This window comes from Sphaeramia orbicularis, chromosome 10, assembly GCF_902148855.1.
Source record: "Sphaeramia orbicularis chromosome 10, fSphaOr1.1, whole genome shotgun sequence".
In the NCBI taxonomy this organism is placed as follows: domain Eukaryota; kingdom Metazoa; phylum Chordata; class Actinopteri; order Kurtiformes; family Apogonidae; genus Sphaeramia; species Sphaeramia orbicularis.
Window position 1 is genome coordinate 52,250,101 of NC_043966.1, and position 22,620 is coordinate 52,272,720.

Below are 22,620 nucleotides of genomic sequence, written 5' to 3' on the forward strand. Positions count from 1 at the left end.
GTGCAAAAAAAAAAATCAAATTCTTAATTTCAGTGCAAAAAAATTTCAGATACTTAATTTCAGTGTAAAAAAAAAAAATTCAGATAATTTCAGTGCAAAAAAATTCAGATACTTAATTTCTGTGCAAAAAAAAATTCAGATAATTTCAGTGCAAAAAAAAAAAAAATTCAGATTCTTAATTTCCGTGCAAAAGAATTCAGATACTTCAGTGCAAAAAAAAAAGAATTCAGATACTTAATTTCAGTGCAAAAAAAATTCAGTGCTAGAAATTCAATATCTTTTAGAAGTGAAAATCTGATGACAGACTTCCTTCCATATGTCTGCCCTTCAGTGCAGACAGCAGAGCCAACCTGCTGACTTCCTATTGGTCCACGTCGAATTTTACCGTAAAGCTCCAAAATGTGGATAAACGAACGTCTGAGAATGTAATAAAATCAATTATTTTCGTATTAGTATTACATGTTGGCGTCCCTGAAAACGTCAAAGATAAAGTGACGGTCTTATCCCTCTGCTGCACTCGCAAATATTCAATAATATCAGACACACGGCTGTGAAATAGTTGGTGCGTGAATTTACCGTAAGAGCCGGAAGTGACGTGGCTCTGAGGAGCAAGCCAAAGATAAACACGTAGCCAGACTGTCAGGGGCGAGGAGAAAATATAAAGAGTGTGCGCCGCGAAACCAACAAAATGGAATAACTTCTAAGAATATAGGTACTTCAGCAGCCAAGAAAACATTCGTCAAATTACCCGAGGAGCAACTCTTCCGCAGACATCGTGTCGGTGAGTCCAGTGCAGCTGCACAGGACCGACTGCTGGGATGGCAACGGCGGGCTAACCTCAGCTAAAGCTAGCTAGCGAACAGCAATTAGCTACCTGTCTTTGACAGTTGAGTAGGTTGTGTCCAGTGTAAAGTAATGGTACTTTAAAAAATATACTTTCAGTAAATGTATTGTATATAACTAGCGTATAGTTTGAACAGTATATTAGTTACTTCGGTGGGTAACAAGTTACTCGAATTTCCGAGACTAAGCTTTTTAACTAATTTTTACCATCTTAGCTTTAAGGATATCGAGGTAAGTTAGCTAACTAGTAGCTTTTGATAAATGTTTACAAGCTGTTATTCAGCTCCCCAGTATAGGTACACTATGGTTTTATATAGTTAATAAATACTCTAACAAATTTTGCTTGGAAGGTAGCGATGAATTAGTCGTGAGAATAGTGTTTTTGTTTTGGGTTTTTTTTTTTTGCCAAACTGCTGTTAAGTTTTATGCAGAACAAAATCAACACAGGTTTGCAGGCAACTATTTTATGATCATAATGTACAGCTCTTTATCGGAGCTGGGTAAAAACAGTGCAGGCAGTGATCTGCAAGTTGTGTTAATGAAATTGCATTTAGATTGTACACCGTTGTTCATGTAATTCTGAATAAGTTGTATCCCTCCATCGCTTTTTCATTTAAAATGCATTTACATAACACTCATGTCTGTACCGCTGATCACTCTTTTTAGAGTTGCTTATCTTACTATTATTTATAAAGGGTCAGTAAAGTAATGATAAAAGGCCTGCTTCAGTCTACATTGATTTGGCACATCATCAGCTCTGTGTTTGTTCGCACTAACTGAACCGTTCCAGGTGTTGTGTTTGTTAGCCATGAAAAGTTCACATCTCAGAACATTTAGAGTTTAATTCAATTTCCACTTTGTCATATATTTGAAAAGAAGGAGTCTGTGTTTTGAGCTGTAACCATACTGTCATCTTATTTTGGGCAGATTACTTGACCCTTAAATGAGATTTCTGCATGTGTAGGTGGGGGTTACATCAGCATTGTCTGCTTTGACATATGGTACATGATGCACGAATGAACCACCTTAGATAAAAGGTATTTCTACCGCTAGATTTCAGTTTAGGGACTGAAAGGCACGGCAAGGCAGGTTTATATTTAGAGCACATTTCATGTACAAGACAATTCAAAGTGCTTTACATAAAACATTAAAAGCATTACAGCACAAGCAATAAAAAGTATAGGCATGAGAAAAACAAACAAAACAAAATCAGATAAATCGATAAAACAGATGAAACAGATAAAAACTTTAAGCTTAGAAGAATATAAACTCTGTTCAAATGCATCTGAGAACAGGTGGGTCTTTAACATGGATTTAAATAAACTGAGTGTTTCAGCTGATATGAGGTTTTCTGGGAATTTGTTCCAGAAAGATTAAACAAATGTTACCGTAATAGTCGATTTTTTTTCTTTAAGTGCAGTTTGATGGACACAGTAGCAAGATTTTTCTCAAATATTTGCAGCAGTGTGCTACCCTGTATGTTCGTTGTGTTCCACTCAATGACCTTTCACATTCAGCCTTCTCTCTGGTCTCTTTCCTCTCCACAGTATCTGTTGCCGAGTCCAGAATGGTGCGAGCAGCCTTGGTGACTGCCACCAGTCTAGCACTGACTGGTGCTGTGGTGGCACATGCTTACTTCCTCAAACACCAGTTTTATCCAACTGTGGTCTACCTCACCAAGAGCAGCCCGAGCATGGCGGTATGTTCAGTAAAACACAACTGAACACATCGATTAACATTTGAGACAGAATATATTGCAAACATCAAGTACTTCAGCTCTAAGTGATTGATGCCACCTTAACTATAGAATACTGTCACTTAAAAGACAAACAGCCTCAGGTTTTGCACATTACATATATAATTTGTTTCTGTGTCATCTGATTCATTTGTAGAGTTTAGTAAAAGAATAAAGGGACTCCTCTCAACCGTGAGCTGTATGTTGTTATGCCACATAATCACAGTATAGTTAACATTCTCCTCTATACTTCATGACAGCTCTGTGATAAATGTTCTGCGGTGTACTGTAGTCAAACACTGGTGCACAGACTGGTGGTGAATGAAACAACACATTTCTTCATGATAGTAAGAGCAAATGGTTACATGTGTTTTGCATGAGTGTGGTGATAGTAATAGTTGTATTCTTGAGTTAAAGCTCTTGACTTACATTTACAGCAGATATTTTAGAAAAATATCTACAAGTGCAGCTATAATTTGCCACTATATATGTTAATTTTAATGCAAATATGATAGAAGTTTTGTCATGATGGCCATGAGGTTGCACATAAACCACCTGAATGAACATTGTTTCTACTAATATCAACATAGTTTGTCTTATTTCAACCGTGTTGTTTCATTTGTATTTCAGAGTGCATCACATTTCCATTTAGAGTGATCTGAAGGTTGTGTTCAAAACTGAAAATGAAGTGTTTTGAGCACAGGATCTGAATATCTGAGTTTATGCAGTTTGTTCCAAAGTAATGCAAAACTATACACAGTTTAGTTCATCTACTGTACTGATATGATGAATATGTTAAGTGCTTTAAAAAGGAGGACATGGTTTTGAGAAGAGTGAAAAAGATTGTGGAAACCGTAAAATAGGTTAGTTCTGTACCTATTGTAATATTTAATTTTTAAGGAGCTTCATGCCAGTTTTCATACAGTATGACAGTAATTGAAGAGTTTTTTTTTTTTTTTAAACTGTCTACATCTGTTTTCAGGTGTTGTACATTCAGGCCTTTGTGCTGGTGTTTCTGCTGGGAAAGTTCATGAGGAAGGTCTTTTTTGGACAGCTAAGAGCTGCAGAAATGGAGGTAAAGTGGTTTTACATGTTTTATAACTCTTGAGAGGTCACATTGAATCAAACTTTTAATTCATGATGGGGGTTGCAATGGTCTGACATTTTCACAGAACGATAATCATCAACTTAAGTAATGCACAGTGACATCTGTTGTACTGACCCTTAAAGAAATGAAAACTGAAGGATTTTGATAAAAAAAAACATGATTTATCGTGGAAAACAGTAGAACAGTTGGTGTTTGTATAATTACCAATAGCTACAACAAATGTCTATAACTATTAATACTACTACTACAAGTGGATATACTACTACTGCAACTGTTAGTACAAATAATAGAAACCTCTGCCATCTATAGAACTATACAATAAACACAATCACAACAATATGGATAAGTGAGTGATGACGATGAAGGCAAGAGAGAAGAAGGAGAACAGGAGAGTCAGTCACAAGGATTTCCTGGTGCGTAAATAGAAGAGAAGTTTAGGAGAGAGGAGGAGCAGAGAGGAGGTCAGAGAGGAGGAGGAGCAGAGAGAAGGAGCAGAGAGGAGGTCAGAGAGGAAGAGGAGTCGAGGAGGTCAGAGAAGGAGGAGCAGAGAGGAGTTCAGTGTGTCACTGAATCTTGTACATGGCCGTGGAGGTATCTGGGCCCACTCGTCTTTACAGAATTGTTTGCCTTCAGCCACATTGGAGGCCTTTTGAGCGTGAATGGCCTGTTTAAGGTCAGGCCACAGAATCTCAATCAGATTTTAGTCTGGACTTTGACCAGGCCACTGCAAAACTTTCAGTTTGTTTTTTTGAAGAAGTGGACTTGGTGGTGTGTTTCGAATCGTTGTCCTACTGCAGAACCACTGGATCTTAACGTCATGAAATGAGGACCAGACATTCAGGATTTTCTGGTGGAGAGCGGAATTCATGGTTCCATCATTTACGACTCATCCAGGTCCTGAAACAGCAAATCAGCCCCAGACCATCACATGTGGTACGTGATGGTCTGGGGCTGATTTACTGTTTTTGGTTAAATATGAGACAAGCCTTTGTGCGCTTTTTGCTCATCAGTGGTTTTGACCTTTGACCACTCCCATGGATGCTATCTTTGCCCTTTTGTCTCTATCTTATTGTTCAGTCCTGGACACTGAACTTAACTAAGGCAAGTGAGGCCTGCAGGTCTTTAAATGTTGTCCGAGGTTCTTTAGTGACTTCTTAGATAACTTGTCGATGTGCTCTTGGAGTCAGGTTGGTCATCTGGCCACCCCTAGGAAGGTTCACCGCTGGTTCAAGTTTTCTCCATTTGAGGATTATGGCTTTCACCCTGGTTCCACAGCCTTAGAAAGGCTTTGGAATTCTTTGTAGACAGATAGATGCCAACTTTGCTGACTTTGTTTCTCTTTTGTTCTTGAATTTCTTTAGGTTACAGTGTGATGTGTTGCTTTTTGAGAGCTTTTGGCCTAATTCACTTTGTCAGACATGCTCTGTTTAAGTTATTTCTTGATTCCACTGGTCTGGCAGTAATCAAGCCTGGATGTGGCGAGTGACATTGAACTCAGTTTTCCAAAAATATATGGTTAATGACAGTTAATTTATGATGTAACACTGGGGGGCATTTACTTCTTCCTGAACAAATATGAACAAACAGAAATGTCTTAAGAAAAGTAAATGCAGTTTTACCAATATTCTGCCTGTTACTAAATGTTGTGTGCGATTGTAATGCATATGTGTAAATGATAAACTGATAAACCGAGGCAGAATATTGTTAAAATTGCACTTGTTTTTCTTAAGACAATTCAAGTTGTTTGTGTTATTCAGATTTTTAAGAAAACTTTGTGGTTGGAAAACTGATCGTAATATAAGTTTACTTTTTTCACTGTTATTATTTTACTGGTCTGGCCCACTTGAGATCAAATTGGGCTGAATGTGGAACTGAACTAAAGTGAGTTTGACGGCCCTGACCTGAAACATTTGAAGTGGGACAAATATGCAAAATTGTTAGAAATCAGGAGGAAGGGATAAATACTTTTTCATAGCACTGCATGTTAGTGCAGTATTCCACTGCATCCCTAACCATGATCTCTTTAACATTACTCTTTAAATGGTGATGTTTTTGTCAGGTTTTTTGTTTGTTTCTGGGCATTCTCATACTCTTTCTTTCTGCCATCAGCACCTGATCGAGCGCTCGTGGTATGCGGTGACCGAGACGTGCCTGGCATTCACCGTGTTCAGGGATGACTTCTCCCCTCGCTTTGTGGCCCTCTTCACCCTCCTACTCTTCCTTAAGTGCTTCCACTGGCTGGCAGAGGACCGGGTGGACTTTGTAAGTGAAGACACTGCCTCACCCTGCTCAGCACACCTTCAGTAATTTTAAAAAGGGAAAGAAAAAATGAGACGTAAAAAGATAGAGACTACAGCAGCAGTGTTCCATAACTCTGTAAATCAAAACCTAATGACAATAACTTCCTGAGACCCAGCAATGCATTTTTGTTCTCTGTAGTAGACAAGAGTTTCACAGCTTTACTTTAACCCTTTGATGCATGAATTATCAAAACCTTAGTCAAGATTTTTTTCCTCAATGTTTTATTCCTCTTTAGGCATAAAAAAAACAATGTGATTGACAATTTTTTAATTAACCTACTTTTTATGGCCTTATAAAAATGTCCACTCAACTGGACACCATGCATTTAATTTCTGAGGCAAAGAAACATGTACTTAAAACACAATATCAGAAAGTGATACACTGTGTGAAAACTATGAAATAAAAACATTTTTCATGCTGCTAATCTGATGTTTTCTCACATTTTAGTGTACTCTAATACTAGTTATTACTCACTTCATGGAGATAACATGCAAAAAAAATTTAAGAAAACTGTTAATTATAGTCTAATAACAACTAGCAGTTGATTTATACTCAAACATGTTACTGCAGATCAGGTTTATTAAGAACAGCAGAGTTACAGTAACTTTTTGCAGTGTATGAGATGATGCATAAGTGTCCACTGTGTTGGCAGATATGCAACTAAAACAACAAAACCTGTAAATATATAAGAGAACAACTGGAGAATGACTGTCTACTTAGTGACCAGTATGCACGAAAGGGTTAAAATAAAAAAAATACATAATGTCCACTGAAAAGGACATTATATTAAAAAAACTGTATCTGGAAAAACTGTTGCATCATGCTGTTTCCAATTAAGGAAATTATTTAATGTAAAATGGTAAAAATGTTTACTTACTGGGTGTCAGGAGGTTAAGACACTGCCATGTTAACATCTATGTTTGTGTTTGTATCTGTTTGTGTTAGATGGAACGGAGTCCTAACATATCTTGGGTGTTTCACTTAAGAGTACTATGTAAGTATCAGAAGGCATTTATTGTTTCCACATTAATTTTCTATATTTCAGTTCCTCCGCCCTCTCTTTCTGTTTCTATTTCATTGATTGTTCTTTTGAAACACGTCCTTTGGCTAAAAAAATCTGTATACAAATCATTGTTTTTGCATGAGGGGCCAGGTGCAGCACAGTTACACATGAAAACCAGGAAACAGGAAACATTAGTGTAAATGATTGAAATTAGAATATTTCAGTCCAAACGTTCATGAGACACAGGTGTTGTAAGATGTTGCAGCAGTGTCCAACAGCTTGATTGAAACTTCTGTAACAGAGCCAGACCTACCCTCACACAGAGGTGGCATATGATCTGTTTTTCAGAGGAATCATTCAGATCATGTCATTAGAAACGATAGTAACGCTTTCCCTCTCTGCTAACATTTTTAAAGCCTTCCTTATATTAGCGTCATTATGTGATTTTACAGAGAGTGTTTGACTAACCTCTGTCATCTACAGGTCTGGCCTCTGAACTCTGATGTACAGTGTGTCTGATTTACACAGATGCTTTAGAGTTATGCAACCGTTAGTGATTCACTATACAAAGCAGGCTGGACAAAGTCTTCCACACTGTCGAAGTCATATTTAAATGTTGATATTGTCAAAAAATTGTAATACTGTGGATCCAGAAATGAGAGTCTCTATTCAGCAAGGTTATCATCATAACGAAAACTAACGAAATGACGAAAACTGAAATTGTAAAAACATTTTCGTTAACTGAAATAAATAAAAACTGTAATTAAATTTTAAAAAAAGGATAACTAACTGAAACTGTATTGTGTGTTCACAATATTTAGAAAATAATGAAAACTCATAAAAACTAGCAAACCTGCCCTAAAAACTAATTAAAACTAACTGAATTACAGAAAAAAAGTCAAAACTAAATAAAACCAAACTATTATGGAAAATCTAAAACTATTATAACCTTACTATTCAGATCACGACAACTCACACAGTCCAAGCCTCCAGAACCGAGAGAAAACTAGAGGGCGGCATGTTAAATTTGGTTGCAACTCAACTGCATTTGTTTAAAAAAAATTGTGATCCAGATCATAGATGATGATTCTACCTCAAAAGATTGTCATGTCATCGTGATCTTTTGGCCAGATTGGCCAGCCCTACCTCCACAGTTGGAGAAGGGTCTGACTGGATGAATTCTGAATTCCTTTAAACCAGTCACAGTTGTCTTGATCTGTGCTAAACCAGGGATAGTGGCGTGATTCCTTTGCAAATAGAGGGGAACTAGTTAGTTTTGATGCAACATTTCCACATGACCAAACTTATAGCTTTTCTCATGTCAAAACTTTTTAAAACATGTATTTTAACGTCCACTTTGGGATGTGTATCGTATGAAGGAGGAGATGCAGTCTGCCGAGGTATTTCACACTAAACTGTGCATGTTACTTGACTATCTTTTTGAGGAAGCCTTCTTGAAATGATGTTTTTAGACAAACATGAAGGTTTGAGTCAAACCTGGTCAAAGAACGACTTGTTATATGTAGGGCTGTGTTTTGGCAAGAATTTGGCGATACGATATAAATCACAATACTAGGATCACGATACGATATATCGCAATATATCACAATACTGTTAACAAGGTGATATTTTTTGTTTTGTTTATTTGTTTTAAAAGATTACTTCCTGGAAAAAGTTTTAGTGTAGCATATGGATAAATACAGTTTTAACAGGCAGGTTTACCAGTACAAAAATCACACAAATAAATATATAATGTTTCACAGACATTACAGTTTTAAGATCCTGCTTAAATGTTTGTATTCTATTGTGAAAAGAATGCATTGTGTTCAGTCCCTGAATCATCCAACATCAGAACATTATTTTTGTGCATTCCCAATAAAAAAACTAACATTTGCCTCTTTCAGACAGTAAGAAGTGCTTTTAGGATGCTTGAAATAAACATCATCAATTTAAAAAAAACTACATGTATGATCTGCAATATCACAATACTACTTTTGTAATATACAAACAACAGAACAAAATACCCATGTGAATATAGAAATAAAAGAGTGTGATGAACAAAAAAGAAAAACAAAAATGAATCTCCGGAACCGACTCGACTCGACTCGACTCTGGTATCAGGTCCTATTTCTGGAGACCTTTTCCATTACAGAATACTACCGACTTTACAGTACCTGGACGTCATAGCGATGCGGCGCGTTACTTCTGTGTCGTCTGCTCAAAGAGTTGTAGATAAACTCACTCATTGCGTGTTGTCTCGTCAAGCTCATGCTGAATCTTTACGTCTGAACCTCCTCGACAAACCATGGTGTAGTTTTACAGGCTGTTAACATGTGGATTAACCTACCGCTATATTTACTATCAACTTCTGCATCTGTTTTTTGCAAAACGGCAGGTCACAGAGACGACTCTGACCAATCAGTGGTCTGCAGTGTGTACACGTCACCTTTTAGTATCTGGTCCACAGTCCTGGAACCTCGGTGCAGGTGATGCCAAAAAACTAGCACCGGGTACCAGATTCCAGGTCCTTTTTGTAATGGAAACGCAAAAAGGCCGAGTCGAGTCGAGCCGATACTACGTAGTGGAAACGTGGCATTAGTTGGTCTGATTTTTCAGAAAGGTGTTGAACAGATTATAGATGCTACTGGTCTCATTCTGACTTTTTGATCTGAACTTCGACTTCCAGTATTTTTTCTTTCTGTCATATTGCCAGGAATTACCTCAATAGAGGTTTTATTTCACACAAGTTGATGCACTTGAACTGTCGATAAGTGGGACTGTTTTCTTCTACCGATAACCTCTGAACTGACTGTTGTAGTTCACTCTCCAGGAAATCTTGTTTTTGCCATTGTTTCCATCCAGCTCTCATGGCTCTGCTGGGGATCTTGGACTTCCTCTTTGTCAACCACGCCTGCAACAGCATCATTACCCGAGGAGCATCAGTCCAGCTTGTTTTTGGATTTGAGGTGTGTGTCATTTGTCTCTTTAATTATTCTAATCCCACAGTCCTCTTCAAAAGACACAATCTGTCCAACTGTCTTGGTACATATTCATATTAGTGAACATTTTTCTTGTCAGAATTTGGTCAGAAAATACATTTTACTATTTTTACATTCCTGGTCACGGTCAGGTCTCATATTCTGGTATCACTCATTTTATATCCAGTTAATTAAAGATATCATAATGCAATATGTTTTCATTGAATAATAAACATGAAATAACCACATGAAACACTTATTCCTATTTGTGTCTTATTCATTTTATGTAGAACCTTTTGTGTACATTTTCAATTGCAATATGAATATCTATGAAATGTCAAAAAGTAAAACGCTTTTCAACAAGTAAAATAAATATTGACCATAATGTGTCATGTTCACTCTCCTTCACACAGGTGTGACATGTGACACAATGAAATAAACAATAGCACTTCATTTTTTTAATTTAACGTCCTTTTTATGTCATTGCACAATATAGATTCATATCTCGCTCTTTATCTTCTGTAAACTGCATGCGATCTCTTTGTTCTTCAGTATGCCATCCTGCTGACTATGGTGCTGACTACCTTCATCAAGTACGTTCTGCACACAGTTGACCTGCAGAGTGAAAACCCCTGGGACAATAAGGCCGTCTACATGCTCTACACTGAGCTCTTCACTGGTACGGCAGTTGATCCAGCGTCAAAATGTTTGAGCAGCAGTCATTGTATGTGTGCGGTAGAGTGTGAAAAGGTGGCACTCTGTCTTTCAGGTTTCATTAAAGTGCTCCTCTACATTGCCTTCATGACCATCATGATAAAAGTCCACACCTTCCCCCTGTTCGCCATTCGACCCATGTATCTGGCTATGAGGTGATTCCTTCGCAGATCTGAATCTTGCTGATGTTTTTTGAGCCATGCTTCAGTACTTGACAACTACTGGACATTTGAAATGAATATGTGGTTTTACTTTTCCTCTCAGGCAGTTCAAGAAAGCTGTAACAGATGCTATCATGTCTCGAAGGGCCATCCGCAACATGAATACACTGTGAGTATTGTTATTACTTCCCGATTGGGAATTAGTACCTCTTCTGTCACACATGTAGTAGCCACTGACTTGAATAAATCGACTTCTGTGGATTTCTATACAGGATTTAGCCTATTCATTTTTCACTGGATGGTAACAGACCATACATACAGATACAAGGTGTTTTGTTTCTTTTTCTTTCATCTTTTTCTTCCTTTCAGTGATTAATACAGTTCATGTTAAACAGATGTTTATGCTAGATTTTTAAAATCTTTCAGTTTGGCTGGTAATTTATTCATCCATTCATTCATTCTCTGAACCACTAAATCCTCAAGAGGGTCCTGGGGTGATGGGGCCTATCCTGGTGTAACAGGCCCATGTATCATATCAGTAGTGTTGACTGATATACACAAGAATTGCTTAATTTTCCAACATTTTATTGGGGGTTCAGCTTTGTCATGTAAGTTAAGTGAAAAAGCTAACTGACTTAAATCTTAAAACTTAAAACTCTAAAAAATTACTTTTACCAGAAAGACTTCAATCAGTAAAAATATCAGGCTTCCACAAAGACTTCCACACTTCTCAGTAGTGTTTACACATTAAAATAAAAGCACATTAAAAACAAAACATTGTAATACAACTGGAACATGATGCTCAATTAAGTTGACTTCATAATATAATAAAAGTCATAACATCCTGAAATTTCAAGTTCTAAGACTGGCATTTCATCCATACAGTATAAATGTTCAAAGGTAAACACCTAAGGATGCTCAAGGCCACACTTACACAAGGTCATGCACTCAGGTTAGAGCAGTGAGAGCAGCTTTACTAATTCCTTTAAGCCTCCTGTTGTTGTGCAGCAATTTTTTTCCCCCTATCTTCAGAAACTTACATTTGAGGGGGCAGGACATCTGTTCACTCAGATTTATTTTGCTCTAGCAATTTTAGCTAGCAGCCCCATATGACACTTCACGGTCCGTCACTTGTCGTCATTTGTGGTTTAGAGTCAGCTTTTCGTCCCCACTCTACCTGGAAACATGTAGACTAAAGTTGGGAGAAAGCAGCAGAGTCCTGTCTGGGATTTATTTGAATACAACGGCAAAGAAGATAAAACATACAACAAAACTAAAACTAAACTAAAACTAAGCATTTAGAAAATAACGAAAACTAATAAAAACTAGCAAACCTGCTCTAAAAACTAATTAAAACTAACTGAATTTGAGAAAAAAAAGTCAAAACTAAATAAAACTAAACTAGAAGGAAAAATCCAAAACTATTACAACCTTGATTCACACATTGATACTGAGTTCAAGTCCTGTAAAAAAAAAAAAAAAAGATTCTGCAGACAGTTTCATGTGAGCTTTCACCTCACATATGCTAATTGTGATGATGGTCATAAACCCTGGTATAGATGAATCATAAACCTTCATGAAACCCAAGTGTTACCACATAGATGAAGTTTTCTTTCTGCCTGTCCAGATACCCTGATGCTACTCCTGAAGATCTGCAGGCCTCTGACAATGTGTGTATAATCTGCCGAGAGGAAATGGTCACTGGTGCCAAGAAACTGCCATGTAATCACATTTTCCACTCCAGGTGAGCACAGATGTCAAACATGCGGCCCGGGGGCCAAATCCGGCCCACCAAAGGGTCCAGTCCAGCCCTTGGGATGAATTTGTGAAATGCAAAAATTACACTGAAAATATTAACGATCCTCTTAGTTCAGGTTCCACATTCAGACCAATTCGATCTCAAGTGGGCAGGACCAGTAAAATACTATCATAATGACATATAAATAATGACAATTCCATGTTGTTCTCTTTGTAAATATAAATATTTTCATCTATTTAAACTAAAGCAAAGTATAATTTTGCAAAAAAAAAATGTGAATAACCTGAACAAATATGAACAACCTGAAATATCTTAAGAGAAGTAAGTACAATTTTAACAATATTCTGTCTGTTACTAAATGTTTGGTGTGTTTGTAGATCCACTGTGATCTGTAAGTTATAATGTACATGTGTAAATGATAAACTGAGGCATAATATTCTTACAATTACACTTATTTTTTCAGTTTGTTCATGTTATTCACATCTTTTGAAAGGATAGTTTGTAGATGCAAACCTTTTTGTAATGTAAATTTACTTTTTTTGCTCTAAAACAGAGAAAAGTTTGGAGTTGACATTATTTATAGATTATTATGTTATTATTTTACTGGTTCAGCCCACTGCAGATCAAATTCAGGTGAATGTGGAACTGAACTAAAATGAGTTTGACAGCCCTGAGTTAGATAATATATAATCTGTAACATTATTTCTCCTCCCACCATACTATAAAGAGAAAGCTAATACATATTCTCATATACTTTCCTTTATATATAAGAAGATGTATTTATTTTCTTAGCATGTTGTAATGTAAAACTAAAAGATCTAAAGGAAAGGGAATCAAAGGTACTGCAGCACAGGACACAGCGCATGCAATGGGACTTATTTTAGAGCTGAACAAGTTCTGTTAAAATCATGACACACTGTAGTTTGCGTAAAAGCAGAGACTTTGGTGTATTTGAAGTTTTGAAGTCTTGTGGGCTTTATGTCCGCAGCTGCTTGCGCTCCTGGTTCCAGAGGCAGCAGACCTGTCCCACCTGTCGCATGGACGTCCTCCGAGCCTCCAACAACAACAACCAGACACCAGCCCCAGCCCAGGCCCCACCCCCTGCCCCAGCACCCCCTGCCAATGCCCCTGCAGCTCCACCCGCCAACGGTGAGTCTGCTTCTGCAGGTGCAATAACAATCCTACGGAGCTGAGAGCAGAAACACGCCTCGGCACCTTGTGTAATATTTGACATTGCAGAACCTAAATGTGATATTTCAGGTTGAACATTGTAGCACATAGTGAACCCTCATAGACCATGAATAGCTGGAACAGTTCAAATGCCTCTAGTCTCTAATGTTTTTGCTTTCTTCTTTACAGAATGGTTGTGTTTAGTAGGGCTGTGTATTGGCGAGAATCTGGTGATAAGATACAAATCACAATACTAGGATCACAATTTGATATATCATGATACTGTTAAAAAGGCAATTTTTAATTTGTTTATTTTTTTAAAATGATTATTTCCTTGAAGAATTGAATTACACCAGAAATATGGGCAAATACTAAACGCATTTTTATTTGACCAGAACAGGATCTAATGCTGTATCACAACATTTTCCTGTTAAAACTTAAATTCTGTTTTACAGACATTACAGATTAAGATCCTGTTCAAATGTTCATATTCTATTAGTTCAGAACTAACATCAGAACATTATTTTTGTGCAATCCCAACAAACGAACTAACATTTTTTAATACAAGAGTGTTAAATAATAATAAATAAAATATAAACAAAAAAGAAAAACAAAAATGAACCTCCACAATATCTGAATTAGAATAAATATCTAAAAATATCGATACAGTACTTTTTAATACCGATACAGTATTGTGAAATGAAATATCACGATATATTGCAGAGCCGATATTTTCTTTCACTCCTAGTGTTTTGGTATGTTTGTGTTTGTAATATTTTCCAGGTAGATTTTAGCTCTTAGATAACTAGTGACCATGTGTGCATTCGTGTACAGAACATAAACTCTCTTCTCTGAATCATCTCCAGTGGCTCCCGGCATGTTGCCTGGCTTCCCTCCTGGCTTCTTTCCCTTCTGGGGTCCTTTCCCTGCTGTGCCTCCCCCTCCCCCTGCTCCTGCTGCAGCCACTGCAGCTCCAGCTGCTGCTGATGCTCCACCAAGCACCACCGAGGCTGCGCAGACAGCAGGTAAGGGTGATGGGATGGTATCATGCTGCGTTCCAGTCCACCCGTAACTCGTGTTTTTCCAACCTTCTACCGGTGAAAATGCACTGGAATGTCAGTCAAACCTGTGACTTCCCACCCGTGAACTCATACAAGATCGATGTACTCCCAGTACCGAGTTCTGACGTCACGTAGCAATGGCGCCCCCCCATGGATGTGGTGTTTATGCAGATTGTTTATTACCTCTGCCAAGGAGGTTATGTTTTTGCTAGGGTTTGTTTGTTTATTTGTTTGTTGGTAGGTTAGCAACATAACTGAAAAAGTTATGGACAGATTTTCATGAAATTTTCAGGAAATGTTGATACTGGCACAAGGAACAAATTATTAAATTTTGGTGGTGATCGGGGGGTACTGATCTGCCTTGGTGGAGGTCTGCACTCTCCAAGTGCTTTTCTAGTTAAAACAAGGTATTGCTCTGACATTACTTATCTGCAAATGTTCTGCATAATCAGCAGCTGCTCTAGCGTTAGCTAGTTTTCAGTCCAATGAGGGCAAGAATAAATTAATACCAAATATGAATTCAAATATACAAATGACATAACATAAAAGGTAGAACAGCTTTTCTTGCCTTATGCACTGTTTTTCCTCCTGTTTCCCTCAAATAACCAAGGAGCAAGCACCTTTGGCGATAGAAATGATTGTAAATGAAAATAACATACGGTCCGACATGCTGGTTTGTTTACATCTAGCTCCCACAATTCCTTGCACTCAGGCAGTTTGGCATGACTTGCCTGGAACGTTACAAAGTCGTGAGTCGTGGTTTGAAGTCATGACTGACGGGCTCAAAAAACGGCCTGGGACGCAGCATCAGTGTGCGTTTGAAACCGACCGGTTTACTAGTACCATTGTAGCATTGCAAACTTCCAGATCATGTCGACAGTAGATGAAGCACACACTTCCACACAGTGACGGATGTGTGATGAAACTGCTGCTTAGCTCAGCTTCAGTTGTGTCTCTGCAGGTGTCGGTGCATCACAGTCACATTGTGTGTTTCCATCAGGTACCAGCCAACCATCTTCCTCCACGACAGACTCGTCTACTGGAGCTTCAGCTGCCGCCGCCGCCGCTACTGCTGCTGCTCCAGGCTCAGCAATTCCCGGGTTTCCCCTCTCCTTCCCTCCCCCTCCCTTCCCCACCCCTCCCTGGCTGCCCATGCCTCCACCTCCACCTTTTGGTAAGCTGTGTTTTCAGATACGTTTTTTTCACAGATGATATCCATATGGTGGTCCACAATAATATAAATATTGTGTAAATGAGTCAAACACTAATGAAAGTGAAGGTTTTTTTAAGTCCTTCATAAGTATTCAGATGTTATTATGCACATACTCATCATTATAGTTTTATGTATGGTTAATAAAAGTTTTGTAATAATGATTTTAAAAGGCTACAGCGTGTGAGGGGGCTGGTTTGTACATGTTCAAACCACGTAAAGTCGGTGAACTCCACTTGTACGTTCCGTCTTCCACAGAGTAAACTGTGCACATGACCAGTGTTTCCAGCTACATTTCCACTCCTCATGACAGACTAGTCTCAAACCTGAAGCTGCATCCTGTTTCTGTCCATTTCATATGGACTAGTGGGTGTTGACGTGTCCTGTCCTGTCCTGTCCTCCAGTGTCGTCGATGCCCCCTCCTCCTCCGTCTCTGTCACGGCTGTCTGAGGACGAGCTGAGGGAGCTGGAGGCAGAAGGGAGGCGGGGCCTTGAGGCCAGACTGCAGTGTCTGCAGAACATCCACACGCTGCTGGACGCCGCCATGCTCAACATCCACCACTACCTCACCACCGTGGCCACACTCACGTGAGTCAGACACACACCGCAAAGCAATGGTCAGCACAGGGCTGCCAAACTCACTTTGGTTCAGTTCCATATTTAGCCCAATTTGATCTCAAGTGGGCCAGACCAGTAAAATAATGACTTAATAACCTTTAAATAATGACCAATCCGAGTTTTTGTTTTTGTTTTAGTACAAAAAAAACCCCAATTACATTATGAAAATATTTACATTTTACAAAAAAGATATGAAGAACCTGAAAAAACTGAAATTGCATTTAAAAAATCAGTACAATTTTAACAATATTATGCCTTGACTTATTATTTATACATGTACATTTACACACAGTGTTACATAAACATTTGGTAACAGGCAGAATATTATTAAAATTTTTGAGTTTGGAACTAAAATTTGAACAAGTTCTACAATATTCCATCTCTTATTAACACAACTCCAGATCACAGTGGATCCATAAATGCACCAAACATTTAGTAACAGGCAGAATATTGTTCAAATTGCACGTTTCTGGTAGTTCATCTTTGTTTTTATTTATGTATTTATTTGCATTTTATTGTGAAAGAATAGTTTTGTAAATGTAAATATTTTCACAGTATAATGTTATTTTTTTCACTTAAATTTTTTCCACAGGATTTTTCACAAAGAAAATTTGTTGTTGTCATTATTTATGGGTTATTGTGTTGTTATTTTTACTGGAGATCACATTGGTCTGTATGTGGAACCTGAACCAAAAGGATTTGGACAACCCCGACTGTTCAGGTTCATTTTTGCACTTTCACCCGCGGGCTGAACTGGACCGTTTGGCGGGTTCAGATTTGGCCCCTGGGACGCATGTTTAACACCTGTGGTTCGACACGTCAGTGTCAAGAGTGAAATTAATGACCACACAGCTGCCCTTCTCTGTCATTGTTTCCTTGTGTTAGTCCAGTACTCAGGTTTGTTGTGTTTGTTCACATACAGTCCTCCCCGGACAGAAGCTGCCACTGGAGAGGCCAGTGAGACGAACCCTGTGTCATCGAGCCCTGCAGCTGGAGGCAGCACCAGCACTCCCAGCCCGGACAAGGAGAAGAACAAGGACTCCTCCAGCTGTAAGGAACTGTCTCAGAAAAAGATTTAGTCAGTGGTATTTGATGAAAAAAAAACAAAAAAAAAAACAACCTTGAATTAGGGATGCATCGATCCGGTACCAGTATCGGGCATCGGCTCCGATACTCAGTGTGTGTACTTATACTCATAAAAGTAATCTGATACAACTGCACCAATACCACTTACAGCGTGTGACATTCCCAGTTCAGTGCAGCAGGTACGAGGAGGAGGAATGTGTGTGAGTGTGAAGAGTGTGGAGACTGAACCAAATAACTGACGGCGATAAAAGTAACGCTGAAGTACCGTTCCAGACACAGACCGATACAGACGCAGCGTTCTGTTCGTCCTCTGCGTACATTCCATCCATTTTCCAGATGTTGGCAGATGTGTACCCAGACGGAGAATACCAGTGGAACCGAGGAGGTAGAGGATCTGTTCAAAGAGCCACTGTGTGAGTTAGAGAAAAACTACTGACACATTTAGGACAACTACCCAGAAAAACTACTGACACATTTAGGACAACTACCCAGAAAAACTACTGACACATTTAGGACAACTACCCAGAAAAACTACTGACACATTTAGGACAACTACCCAGAAAAACTACTGACACATTTAGGACAACTACCCAGAAAAACTACTGACACATTTAGGACAACTACCCAGAAAAACTACTGACACATTTAGGACAACTACCCAGAAAAACTACTGACACTACTGACATATTTAGGACAACTACCCAGAAAAACTACTGACACATTTAGGACAACTACCCAGAAAAACTACTGACATATTTAGGACAACTACCCAGAAAAACTACTGACACATTTAGGACAACTACCCAGAAAAACTACTGACACATTTAGGACAACTACCCAGAAAAACTACTGACACATTTAGGACAACTACCCAGAAAAACTACTGACATATTTAGGACAACTACCCAGAAAAACTACTGACACATTTAGGACAACTACCCAGAAAAACTACTGACATATTTAGGACAACTACCCAGAAAAACTACTGACACATTTAGGACAACTACCCAGAAAAACTACTGACACATTTAGGACAACTACCCAGGGCTGGGCCGGTTTACAGAAAAAACTACTGACGTTGACTTCTGGCTCATTTCTCTTTTCTCTTCCTGCTGAAGCTTCGCTTTCAAACCTTAGCAGAAAAAACGCTGCAACATTAGTATCACATTAGTGTTACCTCTGTCGTCTCCATGTTTGTTATTACTGACTTTCTTCTTTTCATAAAACTTTCCTCTTCTTCGTGGTATTTGTCCAGTATGGTTAATTCAGAGCAGCGCCCCCTGGTGGATTAACGGACAAACGCTCATTCCAACACATTAAATGTCAGTAGCAGCACTTTGTTCCAGTCAGACTAATGACAACGACAATAAAGCACATTTACAAAAGGAACTAACAACTGGAATGGGATTATTAAGTACTCGTATCGGTACTCTGTATCAGCAAGTACTCAAATGTAAGTACTTGTACTCGTTCTGGAAAAAAGTGGTATCGGTGCATCCCTACTTTGAAATATTCCATACATATGTTTTGCACACTGAAGAAGTTGAATCCTTAACCATTTTCAGTCCTGATCAATTAATTAACTTATTAATTAATTTAATTAATTGACATGAAAATTATCCCAAACAACAAACATGACAAATGCTGCATTTCCACTACGTGGAACCGGCTCAACTTAACTCGGCTCGACTTTACTCGGATACCAGATCCTATTCCTGGAGACCGTTTCCATTACTACAGACTTTACAGTACCTGGTCGTCATAGCGATGTCGCGTGTTACTTCCGTGTCATCTGCTCAGAGAGTCGCTGATAAACTCGCTCATTGCGTGTTGTCTCATTAAACTCATGCTGAATTTTTACGTCGGCCACCAAAGACTGAATCTCCTGAGTGAATGGTGTAGTTTTACAGACTGTCATCATGTGGATTCACCTACCGACACATTTACTGGAAACTTCTGCATCTGTTTTTTTTAAAAGGGCGGGTCACACAGACGACTCTGACCAATCAGTGGTCTGCAGTGTTTACAAGTCACCTTTTAGTATCTGGTCCCCAGTCCTGGAACCTCAGCGGAGGTGATACCAAAAAAGTAGTACTGGGTACCAGATTCCAGGTCCTTTTCCAAAATGGAAACGCAAAAAGGCCGAATCGAGTCGAGTCGAGTCGATACCACGTAGTGGAAACGCGGCAGAAGTGGTTCAGTCTGAATCTGGTGGCAGTGACTCTTCCCGCTCTTGGATTGTGTGTGTTGTGATGACATACTCCAACACCTGATGACTGACGCTTGTGTCCAGATAACATTTGATACTGAAGTTGTCAATATGTCATGTGCTCCAGCTGAGCAGGTGGGCGGAGCTACAGCCCTGTCAGAGCCCGGCGACTCCACCGCCACCGCCTCAGACACGGAACGAAAAGAAAAGCTGGATGACGGAGCAGCGGAGGAGGACGGGGAACCCAACGCCGCCGAGCTGAGGCGCCGCCGCCTCCGGAAGCTGGAGACGCCGACGTCATCGCCCCCTCCAGATAACTGAACGATGCGCCGTGACTCGGACATGTGGCTCTGGACCAACAGGAACTCTGGAGACAGATCACGTGTTGATGGATGATCGCTTTGGTTCTTCAGGGCATCTCCTGGTTGCGGCTCTGGCCTGGTGCAGGCTCAGGTTTTCAACTGTGTCCAGCTGGACTCAGGCTGCTGGGAGATGCTTCTGGTTCTGTTTGTGTGTCAGACAGCAATAGCACGGCCCCTTTTTTTTTTTTTTCCTGTTGTTTTCACAGCTTTTATTTTTGTCTCCAGAATGACGACTGCAATAAGCATACCACCAGGGTTCAGCAGATCGATCACACACATCTCAGACATATTCAGTCAGCGTGAGGGAGACAGGGTTTGATTTGTGTTTGGTAGTTGTACTGTCCAGGTCTTTGCTTGCACTTTGTCTTTGGGTTAATTCAGCTTTGTTCAGTATAAAGGTGGTCGCACCATTGTGTTACACTCGGATCAGTCAGATCCAATGATCCTGGATTTCTTTTCTTTGTCATTTTTCAGTTTCTTCTGGAGATGTTGCCACTGCAGATGTTGTAACATACAGATGAATGTGTACATACTGTATAAAGAGTTTTAATAGGATGATCTGTACATACTGCAGAATAAACTGTTTGACTGAAGTGGCAGCAGCACATTTTGTCTGTTTTTGGAAAGTAACGATATGAAACGTTCATATCACGGTTATTGTGACCAAAATTATCACAGTTATCTACAGGGTGGGGAAGCAAAATGTACAATATTTTGAGGCAGGGATTGAAAGACAGTGTATGACCAATTAGTTTATTGAAAGTCATGAGAATTTATTTGCCACAAGAAAATGTCCATAATAGAAAATGTTTTTATTCTATGTGTCCTCCTCCTTTCTCAATAACTGCCTTCACACTCTTCCTGAAACTTGCGCAAATGTTCCTCAAATATTGGGGCGACAACTTCTCCCATTCTTCTTTAATAGTATCTTCCAGACTTTCTGGTAATAGTTTTGCTCATAGTCATTCTCTTCTTTCCATTATAAACAGTCTTTATGGACACTCCAACTATTTTTGAAATCTCCTTTGGTGTGACGAGTGCATTCAGCAAATCACACACTCTTTGACGTTTGCTTTCCTGATTACTCATATGGGCAAAAGTTTCTGAAAATGTATGGATAATAGTGTTAGGTATGATTATGACATCAGTATATGTTTGGGTTCAAAACAATTGACGTAGTGTCTGCTGAGAAAAAACAACTAAATGTTCAGTGTACATTTGGCTTCCCCACCCTGTATTATTACTGTATTATTGAAATTGTGCTCAAAATGTTCAAAAAGTACTAATACACACACTGAAATAATTTAACCAAGTTGTATTAAAAAAAATAAATGAATACAAAATAATTGGCACAATGCACTTTCTTTTGGCAGAAACATTCAAATATTAACCCTTAGTGGTCTGAGCCTATTTTGTCTGTTTTTCAGTCCTTTTGATTTGGCCTTTATATACTATAGAAACAAATGTTTACTATACCCATGTTTGGGATCTGTTTTTTCAGCACAACTTCATCTAGATCATCTGCCTATTATTTTTTCACTTTAACCTACTATAAAAACATAAAAGGACAAAAAACAAAAAAATTATTAAAATCCGATTTGAAAAATGTACATAATTTATTGCATAAATAACGCACAGATGTTTAACGAACCTTTTCAAAGACTTTAAAAGTGAATATTGGTTCCAAATATTGGGTATAGAAAATTAAAATTGTAATAAATTAAAACTATACTCAAATATTTGACATAAAAGCAGATCTTTACATAGGCGTTTTCTCCCCTAAAAGTGCAGTAATTAAACACAGTTATCATGAGAATTAGAATTTAAACGCTAATACTAACCGTCTGTAATTTTACTGCGGTTTATTGTTATACCGGTAATCGTTACATCCCTACTGGTAAGTGAAGCTCAGACTGGAGCGCTTTGTCCTTGGCCTGTGACATGAAAACTACACACTAATACATCTGTACAGATTTGACATCAGTTTAGAATATTTCATTTTTTCTGCTGATTGTGAAATACTTTGAAGGTCAGGTGTATAAAATGTGTGCACTAATGGTTTGTGATTGACTGCCTTGGAACAGAGAAACAGACTAAACAGCAGCTGGAGAACAGCCAGGCTGGACAGACTGGTTTCTACAGTTTGAAAACTATGAGTATGACTGAGACCATGAAGCTAATTTACTGCAAAAACAAACAAATCATGTTTTATATTGAATATGACTGTGGCACCAAGTTCCAAGACTAAAAGCGGTGTGTGTCATCAGCAGTAAAAACACAATAACTCCTAAAACTTAAATGG

General features: G+C 38.6%; 1 protein-coding gene across 1 annotated transcript; it reads left to right on the forward strand.

The window, feature by feature from the left end:
- The first annotated feature begins 596 nt into the window (after positions 1-596).
- syvn1 (synovial apoptosis inhibitor 1, synoviolin) lies at positions 597-20,911 on the forward strand. Its single transcript, XM_030145539.1, has 16 exons — positions 597-781; positions 2,391-2,542; positions 3,561-3,653; positions 5,796-5,948; positions 6,933-6,981; positions 9,853-9,956; positions 10,521-10,647; positions 10,738-10,837; positions 10,947-11,012; positions 12,471-12,587; positions 13,591-13,751; positions 14,639-14,797; positions 15,834-16,007; positions 16,448-16,631; positions 17,584-17,711; positions 20,084-20,911. Exons 2-16 carry the CDS (start codon positions 2,411-2,413, stop codon positions 20,275-20,277), a joined length of 1,941 nt encoding a protein of 646 aa, XP_030001399.1. The 5' UTR covers positions 597-781; positions 2,391-2,410; the 3' UTR covers positions 20,278-20,911.
- The last annotated feature ends 1,709 nt before the right edge of the window (positions 20,912-22,620 follow it).

Excerpts from the sequence above, each read along its gene's own strand:
- syvn1 (XM_030145539.1), top strand. The coding sequence starts at position 2,411 with ATGGTGCGAGCAGCCTTGGTGACTGCCACCAGTCTAGCACTGACTGGT. Across the intron at positions 11,013-12,470 it reads ATCCGCAACATGAATACACT|ATACCCTGATGCTACTCCTG; the intron begins GTGAGTATTGTT and ends CTGCCTGTCCAG. Across the intron at positions 16,632-17,583 it reads ACCACCGTGGCCACACTCAC|TCCTCCCCGGACAGAAGCTG; the intron begins GTGAGTCAGACA and ends GTTCACATACAG.